Below are 11,604 nucleotides of genomic sequence, written 5' to 3' on the forward strand. Positions count from 1 at the left end.
AAACAATTCACTCTGCCTCCTTTTCATTCATTTATTTCAGCTCAGTCTCACTAAACGTAGTGATTTCTGCTGAAAGACGAGGACGACGAACGCATTTAATGATCTGAGCGCACATGGTGGAGTGAGCTGATTTAGCTAAAATCAAGATGAGCATCTGATGAACCCGTAATTAAAGCTCTGCTTTAAAGAAACGGTTCAGTCAAAATGAAAAACGTGTCATTTTTGGATGAAATATTTCTCCTGTCATAATTTTTTTTCAATCAGAGCACATTCCTACTTCACAAACCTTTTTTTTGCATTAAACAACATTCAAATAAAACATGGCACAGGACAAGATTTTTATTCATATTTTTTGTTATTTTTTTCCTTCTTTTTGTCATTTGTGTAATGTCAACTTTGTGTGCATGAGATGTAGCCAGTTGCTCGTTGATTCTGTAAACTGTGCAAAATTCAGCAGAAACACAAGTGGCAAAGAGAGCGGAGAGTCGATAACATTTGTACAAAATAATAAACATAGTAAACACGCAATCAAATTAGAGTGTCCTTTGATCCGTCGGGATCATTGGCTCGTGACACGGTCACATGACTTCATCAGAGGTCCCAAACGCCCTCATTGTCTCTTCAAAACAGGAAAGAGCGTCTTTGTCCAACAACGCAAAATCTACACCACCTACATTCAGCGTTGTGGGCTTTGTCCTGGTGTATAAACACACACGGAGGTTTCCAGACCGGATCAGCTGGAAAGAGCCATCGTGTCGATCACCTGCTCCAGTTTAACCCTCAGTCTCTGGCGGCGCGACTGTTCATCCCTCTCCAGCGCCGACAGGATCTACACAGAACGAGAAAACCCAGTGAATTCAGTGACACGGCAGACGGAGAGCGTTCTGAGGCCTGAGCTGCGTTCGGTTCTCACCTCATCCTTGTATTTGGTGATGTAGGAGAAGATTTCGTGCAGCGCGCTCATACTGTTGAACTGATTTAAATGCAGACGCGACTGTTCGGCCAGATACGCGCTCATGTCCTGATCACTGATCGCAGGCATCCGCGAGATATCAGAGTAATACCTGCACAATACACACACACAGCCATCGATCAGCAGTTTAACAGCCATCTGCAGATCAAACATATCAATCCAGACGTCTGCTTTAACTCACACACCCTTCACACTGAAGATTTCATATCTTACACTATATAGCACTTAATTTGCTATATGTATAATTATAATGTTCTCTAGCACCAAAAACAATTGTTTCTGAATTAACCATTTAAAAAGTTTGGGGTCAGTATGATTTTTTTTTAGTTTGAATTAAATTCAAAAGTGCCAGTAAACACATTTATAATGTTGCAAAAGATTTCTATTTCAAATAAATGCTGTTCTTTTGAACTTTCTATTAATCGGTGAATCCTGAAAAATAAAGTGAATCAGGGTTTCCACAAAAATATGAAGCAGCACAACTGTTTTCAACATTGATAATAATCAGAAATGTTTCTTGAGCAGCAAATCAGCATATTAGATTTCTGAAGATCATGTGACACTGAAGACTGGAGTAATGATGCTGAAAATACAGCGCTGCATCACAGGAATCAATTACAGTTTAACAGATATTCACATAGAAAACAGCTGTTTTAAATTGTAATATTTCACTTTTTTTTTAATTAAATAAACGCAGCCTTGGTGAGCAGAACCAACCCCAAACCTTTGAACAGAACTGTAAAACAACTATATCTACATATTTTTAATGCTATTCAACATGCAAACTATTTAAACGTAAAATCTAATAATCAAGGCATTTTTTACACTATTTTTAAGCCATTAAATGAAATGCATAATATTGAATCATTGTTGCAATATAAAATACATAGTGATAAACAGAAATATTTCTTCAGAAAAAAATAATTCTAATACATGAAATATTCCCCACAGAGACCTCTGTGAACATTGAGTGATTCCATATATTGTCTAAAAGATCAACTGATTCATGCAAACAGACAATTTGAACTTATTAATGTAAAAGAATCAAACCAACTCCACTAATGCCTTTTTTTTTTATAAATTAGAGACACTATTAAAACGTGTTTTAATGCAAAACTAGTCTAATGGCATGTTCTTTATGAAACTTGCTCAGATAAAAAGTGCAAAATCATCCACAATACATTGCAAATATATGTTATGAGGATGTGATATATCATCCCACACTGTAGATGCAGCTAGCAGCATGTCGTTTTTCGAGTGTAAACCAAAAACCAATGAAATGAAATGTCTCAATGTCGTACCTCTCCACCCAGTTCTTGTAGTTGGGGATGTCTTTAGCGTAGAGCAGCTTGTTGGAGGGCGAGTCTTTGCCCAGCTTGTGTTCTGACGTGGAGCAGGAGTCCATGAAGGTCTGAGCCACGACGGACAGACACGCGTCTGTAATGCTGTTCTTATGAATGTCGAACACAAACTGAGGGTTCTTGATCACGTTCACCCAGAACCTCAACGGCAAGCTGCAGACAAAGAGGAACGGCGTTCAAACACCAACAGAGGAAGCATGCATGCTTTAATGCACTCCTCGATTTTGAGACACACACAAACTCACCAGTTGCTCTTCCATGTGTGTCTGACGTCGGGGTCTGATATCATGTGTCTGTCGGCCTGCTCGTCTAAGAAGTCAAACATGTATTTGATGGCCAGAGGAAGCGCGCTGCCCCGGTGGGCCGTACTGAAGATGGTCTCAAACAGGTCGTCTACAAACTTCTGCAGGGTCCCCTGTGAGAGACGAGTCAGTGAATCAAGGCATGTTTTACACTGTAAATAAACTGAGGCATAATATTTAATCATTGCACCATTATAACAAGACATAGTGATAAACAGAAATATTTACAGAATGCATTTTCTCTAAAAATAATAAAGAAAAGTCCCAGAAATGTTTATGCCATACATCAGATGCATAGATTCATGCAAACAATCTGAACTGATTCATAAAAATGAATGAAACCTACCAACTCAACTAATGCTACTAAAGTATAAATCAGAGATGCTATTAAAACATCTTAATGCAAAACTTTTTCTTTAAGAAACTAATTGCAATATCACTGCAATGTCCACAACGCTTAATTTTATATTGCAAGCAAAAATGACTGTGAATATACTGTAAATATACACTTCCTTTAGTATTTTTGTCTTGTTCTCCAGTACAAATATCTCAATCTTAAATCAAGATACTTAGGAAGCAAAGTGACCTAAACTCACTTCATTTTGATTCATTTTTCAGAAAGCAAGAGCTAATATCTAATATGTGACCCTGGAGCACAAAACCAGTCATAAGGGTCAATTTGAAATTGAGATTTATGTTTGGCTATTGCTACAAATATCCCCCAGCGACTTAAGACTGCTTTTGTGCTCCAGGGTCACATATCTTATGTGGTTTTGCTTTAGTCTTGATTTAAGGATGTTTAGATGTTTGTCCTAGAAACTAGACTAGTTTTTTGCAGAGATTGATGCCCATGTAGTGATACTGTTACATAATGCAGTGACATTCAGGCTTTTTTAAATGTCTCAAGCGAACTGCTGTAGGTTCAGATGCATGTGTTCGTCACATGAACACTATATATTTGCAGGGAAAGGCAGCAGGTTTGAGCCCAGATATCTGTGTAGTGTCAGACGGAGACGGAGCACAGGATGGATAAAGAGCTAGTTTTTCCCAAACCGCTCAATAAGCAAAGGTCACTGGTCTAATTAAGATACAGTTCTCCATGAGAGTGGGAGCACTGGTAAATGTTAACGAGCAACTAGTCATTCACACACAAAGGTCAACACTAACCGTCTGAGGACATCAGCTAAGAAAATCAGACATGTGCTTCAAAAGTGAGGCAATTAGTTCCAGTGTGTGTGTGTTTGTCAAGAGGGAGAATATTAGCGACAGATTTCACCGTACTCATACTAAACACTCCTGCCTGAGAAATACATCAGGACAATGTAGTAAAAACGTGATTTGCTCTGATTAAAAGTAACTGTCAAGTATGTAAAAATATTAGTAAAAATATAAAACTATTATTAAAAATATTTTTTGTTCAGTGAAATAAAGCTGAAAATTCAAATAAATATTAGATGAAAACTAAAAATAAATAAATGAATGGAAATGATAAATATTGCATTGTCAACTAACCAAAATAAATTTGATTATTTATTATTTACTGAAACTAAAAAATAAAAATTAAAGCTGAATAAAAATGCAACTTTAATGTATAAAATAAGAAAATAAATAAGAAAAACTTTCAAAAAAGGCAAAACCACATAACAAAATGACTAAAACTTCAACTAAAAATAATATAAACTGAAAAGGAAAATATAAGAATGAAAAAAATATAAAAATGAAACAAATTCAAAATATTAATAAGTACTATATTAGTGTGTAAATGACACTAAAATGATGTGAGTATATTCAGAATGGCATACTACAGACATATGCAGTAAGTACTCAGTATGCACAAATACCCAGATGATCTACTACATTAGCAGTATACAACAAAGCACATGCACAAGACACTGTATCCCACAATGCAATGCGCCTGACTCAGCCTTCTATTTTGCAGTGTGATAAACGAATGATAAGTACTATCAACCATAATTTTTAAATGATGTTATCTATTATCTTGAACATGCTTAATCTTCTTTTTAGCAAGTATTTTGCAAATTAAGCATACACTGCTTTAGGTTTTTCAAGGTAGCTTTGATATCAGACGTCTCTCTCCTTACCTTGGTAGCCAGCAGACGCGTCAGGTAGATCTCGGAGACCATCTTGCTGCCGCGGTCGCCCTCCCTCTGGTCCGGATGGTCGTGGTTCTTCACCAGGTGCCAGAGTTTGGTGCCACTCTCCAGGTCTGGCGTGATCATGGGCGTCCGCGAGCGAAGGCTGTCTGGACTGCTTGCCGTTCTCAGCATGCTCTCTGTGGACACAAAGAGGACGGCTTGCTGTTTGCTAGGATCTTAAAGTGTGTTTTAGATTACTCTAAAGCAGATTCAGGGTTGAGAACCGTGGGAGAACGTCTCTAGGTTACGTATGTAACCATGGTTCCCCGAGGGAACGAGACGCTGCATCGAAGTCGTAAACAAACACAAATCGTGTGTATCCCCCGTCACCAGATATCGTGGGCAGGGAGGAACACAGCGTTTGTAATGCCATTCGCTCGCCATAGACTTTTTCATGATTGATATATATATATATATACTTCGACGTAGCTCGAGTTCCTGAAGGGGAACTGAACAAAAATACCTTTCATTATAACTTCATGAGAATTTGGGGGAAAATGTATGCAAACAAACTGTAATACTGAAGAAAACTGAAAAGAGGATGTGAGAAAGATTATAATTAAGAGTCACATTTATTATTAAGAGACACCCAGTGATTATATTATCTAGTGATATCTCAAAACTGGACTGTAAAACTGTTTATTTTCTCTCTCTTCCTCCCTCACTGACAAACACAGATTTTTGATTTCATATCCATCATTTCCATTCTATCTGAGGAAGAGAGCATTAGGATACACAACAACAACACAAGCGCACGCCAAAGAGAAACAGACAGAAAAAGACAGAAAGGCTATGTTTGGAATGAAACAGACTACTATAGTAATGGTTACTGCATACTGCATGGTATATTCTGTATACTAGCTTCTTTTCTTTTTTTTTTGAACGTGGAATAATAATAATAATTATTTTTTTGCCATTTTTATTCATTTCTGTGTACAAACTTTCAAACATTTAAATTTATGCTGATTAATTCCAGTTTGTTACACTGTCAATGGAATGTTGACTTGGCAACTAACTGTAATAAATAAGCTTAAGTAGTAAAATTACTAAAATTGAAATAAAAAGATGTGCTTAACTGAACATATATACTATATATATATATATATATATATATATATATATATGGCAACAGATGGCAATACACTGGCAATAGAAGGTCAAGTTTGATCCACTGCATTATGGGATACAGTATTTCATGCTCTGATTTTATACTGCATGGTTGTATTCCTCAGAATATCACTAGTGTTAGAGAAGCAGAGCTCTCTCTCTCACCGTATCTGCTGAGGGATTTGGTGAACGTTGAGGAGTTGGAGATGTTGTAGGCAGAGTTCTGCTTGGGAACCAGTGCGATCGCTGACCCGTCTGTTACCTAGACAACAGACAGATTGACACTGACACTGTCTATTACTGCCACAAGTACAGGAGACAATCAGAATCAGACAATATTAGCATTTTTAATTACGGGCATCAATCTAGTCAAGCTACTGAAAACAGAAGATTTACATGCAAATTCCATAATATAAAACTCTAATTTTGTAAAGACAAACATGTAAAAATCTATCTTGTAAAATTACAGTTTGTGGATATTGGTTCAATTCTATAATGTAAAACATTCTATATTGTAAAAAATATTTGTAAACTTCTTCAATGTAAGGATAATTGTAAAATTCTAGATTCTCAAATTCTACAGCTGTGCTAAGTTATAATTTCCATCATCATATCAGTTACCAGCTTTTAATTCTAAATAAGTTCTATATTGTAAAACTATAATTTTGTCATGACACAATGTACAAATCTACCTTATAAAACTACAATTTTGTAAAAATTAAAATGTAAAATTCTTCACTGTAAACTTGTACATTTGTAAACACAAACATGCAAAATTCTAGATTCTAATTTCTAGAACTTTTTGTCAGCTCAGAATTACAATCTTCATAATCAGTTATCAGCCATAAATTCGAAATAAATTCTATATTGTAAAACTAAGTTTGTAAATACAAAAACGTACAATTCTATTTTGTAAAATTACAATTTTGTAAACATAAAAATATACAATTTTTAAATGTAAACATGTACATTTATTAAGGTATACATTAAATTCTAGATTCTAAATTTTTTGTGAGCATGTACTCATAACTTCAGTCATCCTATCAGTTATCAGCCATAAATTCTAAATAAATTATGTTAAAACTGTAATTTTGTAAAAATGAACATGAGCATGCGGAAATCTATTTGTAAAATTACAATTTTGTAAGCATGAAAATATAACATTTTTTAAATGTTAAATTTGTATATTTGTAAAAAAAAAAAAAAAAATTTGTGAAAACAGACTTATTTCGGTCATCATATCAGCAATAATATAAAAATATCAATATCAATCAAAACATCTATATCAATGCATCTCTACTGACCAGCGCAGCTTTTGTGGTTGTATTTTGTGAAGTGTTGCTATGGTTACCTGCTTGTGCGCTATGCTTCAATTGTTACCTAGTAACTTTCGGAGGGGTTGCCATGGTTACTGGGCAGCGGGATGTAGAGGTATTGCCATAGCAACCTGGCAGAGGATGCGGAGAGGCTACTGCGGTTACCTGATAGTGTGCCAGTGTGTTGAGACGCTTCCAGTCGTTGTCGATCTTAGTGGTGACGTCCTCGTCCTGGAGAATGATACGAGCCATGCGACCCTGACGCCACTCTGATCAGAGAAAGCACACATCAAAATCAGCCATCTGAGCAACCTGGGGTAAAAATCCAGCTACTGTAAAAACTATTTCTAGCTGGTTATTTGTGGTGATTTCCAGCTGGTGAGGTTAAGGTCAAACATCTTGCTCCAGTTGTTAGACCACACTATAACCACAATAAACCACAGCTTGGTATTCCAGCATTCATCTTTTTTATACCGAGGTCCATGTCTCCGACTTTGGGCCGCTGCGAGTACGGAGTGCCTTTGAAGACGGCGTCCAGCAGCTTCTCTTTGACCTGCGTGATGGTGTCGCAGTTCAGACACTTGACGGTGACCTCGGCTGCGTTCTCATTCTCTGGGTTAATGCAGTGCAGCGTCTGCAGAGCAGAGAAACACATTGAAGAGTATTAAAAGACCTTCCCACTTACATAAATCACATACACTCTGTCTACTGAAACAAATCAAACTTATACAATAAACCTATTCAAATATAGCGGAATAAAATTCTAGTTTTTAACACTTATATCAAGCAATACTATGGAAGCCCGTTTCCACCACTGAATAAAAATCAAAAAGGTAATTGTGACTTTTTATCTCACAATTTGGACTTTTTTTCTCAGAGTTGCGAGATATAAATTCGCAATTGCAATTGAGTTTTTATCCCACAATACTGTGAAAAAAAAGTCTGAATTGCGATAAAAAGATAAAAAGTCACAATTTTTTATTCAGTGGTGGAAACGGGGCTTCCATGCAATACAGATAACTATGACAAGATGCAATACAAAGAAGTGTGTTTCTGACTCATTCAGAGCCCTTTCTGGTTGATTCTGAGTCAGAACTGACCAGTGTTTTGTAGTCGATCTGTTGTCGGATGAGTTTGTCCTCGCTGAGCGAGTATCTGGCCTCTCCGGTGATGGCATCTATCGGCCCTTTTTCCATCTGCTGCTTTATAGCACAATACAGCATGAAGAGAGGCTCACCTGCACACTCCTGAACACACACACACACACACACACACACACACACAGGACAGATAAAAGAGAGTGAGATTAGACCTCAGAATAACACGTGAACACATACTCAATGCAAGCACATGTATATTTATACCACAGAAAATATTCATGTCCTAAAACATCCCCAAATCCACACCCATAACTCATGCACACACACACGTCTGACTCTAGGAGGAGCTGTAACAAGCCAATTCTTGTTTTTGCTTCTAAATCAGTGCTGTATGGGGTAAATTAATGCTTAATTTTCTCCATTTCATCTCTGGAAGGCGGCATTTTGAGTTTCACACAGCAGTGATATCAATAGCGTACGGCCGATCATCATGGGATTTACATGGCATGCGATTTTTACATTTTGTGAGAATTGAAGGAGGTACTATAATAAGTGTCAATTTATGTGAAAATAACTACTGTATGTGCCTGAAATGGTTTCAAACCTTATATTCTGAATCATTTGAAACAACAGCTTTTTCCTAATGAACTCTTCTGTAGTTAAAGGGATAGTTCACCCAAAAATGAAAATTCGGTCATCATTTACTCTCTCCCTCAAGTTGATCCAAATCTGTATGAGTTTCTCTCTTCTGTTGAACATATAAGAAGATATTCTGAAAACTGTGGGTAACCAGACAGTTTCTGGTCCCCATTGACTTCCAAAATATGGGAAAAAAAATACTATTGAACTCAATGGTTACCAGCAACTGTTTGGTCACCAACATTCTTCAAAACATTTTTTTTTTGTATTTAATTATTCATTTTTGGGTGAACAATCCCTTTAAAGACTTTCAAATACATCACAACGTACATGATAATTGGGGTTTGTCCTATAAAAAAAAAATTTGATTTCTAAACCCATTTGACAGGTTTGAGCTAATTAAATGTTTAGGTGTGGCCTATGACTCTCAAACACAATGTGGACAGCAGGACAATCTGGAGATGTGTCCCAAATGACACCAATTTCTGGTCCTGGGGGCCGTTATAACTGAAGTGTCACCATACTGTGATCGAGGAAGTTTTCCACCACTGGATAACTGTGTCTGCAGCACCTATTCTTCCAATTTTGTCAATTGTGGTCATTTTCTCCACTTTGCCCGATGATTGACACTTGTGGATATATTTTTACTCGTCCCTCTCGCTTTCATTCTGCCCATTTCACAGCACTCCACCGCTTTCAAAACCACCTCATGTGTCCAAGAAATGAGTGCAAAACAGACAAGCCATCCACTGTTAGCAGCATCACGCCCCGTTTTTAATTTTGATGTGTTGCACATCTACTCCAGCCACTTTACTTTCCTGTTCACCCATCACACTAATAACAAACGTCCCAATTTCATTACATATTTCAATAACTTCTGGCCTTCATACTTGGTTTCTAATCACATATATATGCAGACATTATGTAAAATTATTTTACTAATACTATTTCACTTATCTAAAATAGCCCATGCAAAGTAAACATGCAATGTAGTATTTAGTACATCCAGCCACTAAACATCTCACTAATAATAATAATCAAAATTTTAAAAATCTAATTTTAATAATGCCTGGTCATTATATCAGAGATGTTTCTGCTCTCTTACCATCATATTTATGTTTGGCCTTCATATTTGGTTTCTGATCATATACTGATCAATACTGACATTATGTAAAATAATTTTACTGTTACAATTTGACTGATCTAAAATAAACCAAGCAAAGTAAAAGCTGCTGTGTATCAATGGATTTCAGCTGGAAAAAAAAGGATTTTATTTTATTTATAAAACAATGCCTGATGAAGGTTGCATGCAAAATGTATTAAAAATGATTTGCATGCTATAGCAGTGTGCAGGACTCATCTGTTTTTGTTAGACTATTTTAATTTCATTCCATTTACTTATGAAGTTTACTTATTTAGAATAAATTAAATTAGAAATGAATAATTATTTTATTATTTAAATTAGATTTTTTTTTTTTAATTGTTGCTAAAAAGTAACCTTACAATAATTAGTCTGAGTTAACACATTTTTCTATCAAAACAGACTGTACCTTTTTGGTCACTTACAGAGTAAAACACGGCATTAGTTCTTGAACGAGTGTGAAAATAAAATCAAATGGCTTCTTTCAAAGTTTAGAGAGGAGTTTATTACCGCTGTAATATCCTGAGGATCTAACGTGCAACTCCTACAAAAATAAATACGACAAAACACAGAGAACTCCTGCGCCTGCCAGGAGCACCAGCCGTATAAAAGCATCCGTTTAGACGTGGAAATGAGCGGCGGGCGCGCGACCAGACGAGCGATGGAGGGTTAATAGAAGGCTAATAACTGTGGAGGAGAGAGCTGGAGAAACACTTCAGAGCGTGATACGTGTCAAACAGCCAATCACACGCCTCTCTCTCTGCGTTTGGCTCAGTCGCTTCCTCCTACACACATTCTCTGGCTTTCATCATTCACAACTGCTGCTCTTCTCGTCTCCGTCTCACTAATTTGATCATCATCTTCGTTCTATCACTCCGTCTGTCTCCTGAGAGTGTGTCTCTGTTGTCTGAAGCAAATGTGCACAAATGAGAGTGCAAAACACCACAAGATCAGTGCACTCGGCTTTAAAATTATGAAACCAAATTTTGTGTTTTTATAATGGTTAGAATATCCTCTCGTGTCTCAGCTTAACATGCAAAAGAAAAAAAAGGTGTAATGCTGTTTTCAAAACATTAGCACAGCTGATTCAACCAATGGTTAGTGTTTGTTGGCGGGGCTATTGGTTTAACTGACCAATGGCAGAAGGGGGGGCGTGTTCAGGAACTTGACGATATGCCACATTATTAAAGTTGAATGCGTCGCAAAAGCCGCTTCTTTAAGGCTCATGGCTAATTACCCAAAATAATTAAACTGTATAAGACAACTTTAATCAGCGGCGCTCGTGCTCTCAGGTGAAAACACAATGACAAACAACCGCGTGTGACTCCTGCTGGATGTTTGTTGTGTCCCGTGTCCCTCACTGGGATCCGTAGCGGCCCATCCATATGCCGGCCCTGCCACGCTGGGCTCATTAGCACAGGGGATAATTAAACACACAGCTGTTAATGAGCAGCAGGAGACGACACACACACACACACACACACACACACACACACACACACACACACA

The 11,604-nt window shown here is 37.0% G+C and overlaps 1 protein-coding gene across 1 annotated transcript in view; it reads right to left on the reverse strand.

The window, feature by feature from the left end:
• Window positions 1-324: 324 nt before the first annotated feature.
• LOC107691076 (plexin-A1) overlaps window positions 325-11,604 on the reverse strand; it is a 131,852-nt gene continuing 120,572 nt past the window's right edge. The window contains 9 exon segments of the mRNA XM_074187014.1: window positions 325-829; window positions 914-1,064; window positions 2,275-2,487; window positions 2,580-2,749; window positions 4,739-4,929; window positions 6,065-6,161; window positions 7,381-7,484; window positions 7,690-7,849; window positions 8,316-8,462. Coding sequence (XP_074043115.1) covers window positions 734-829; window positions 914-1,064; window positions 2,275-2,487; window positions 2,580-2,749; window positions 4,739-4,929; window positions 6,065-6,161; window positions 7,381-7,484; window positions 7,690-7,849; window positions 8,316-8,462 — 1,329 coding nt within the window. The 3' untranslated portion in view covers window positions 325-733.

This window comes from Sinocyclocheilus anshuiensis, unplaced genomic scaffold, assembly GCF_001515605.1.
Source record: "Sinocyclocheilus anshuiensis isolate Anshui unplaced genomic scaffold, SAMN03320099.WGS_v1.1 scaffold2739, whole genome shotgun sequence".
In the NCBI taxonomy this organism is placed as follows: domain Eukaryota; kingdom Metazoa; phylum Chordata; class Actinopteri; order Cypriniformes; family Cyprinidae; genus Sinocyclocheilus; species Sinocyclocheilus anshuiensis.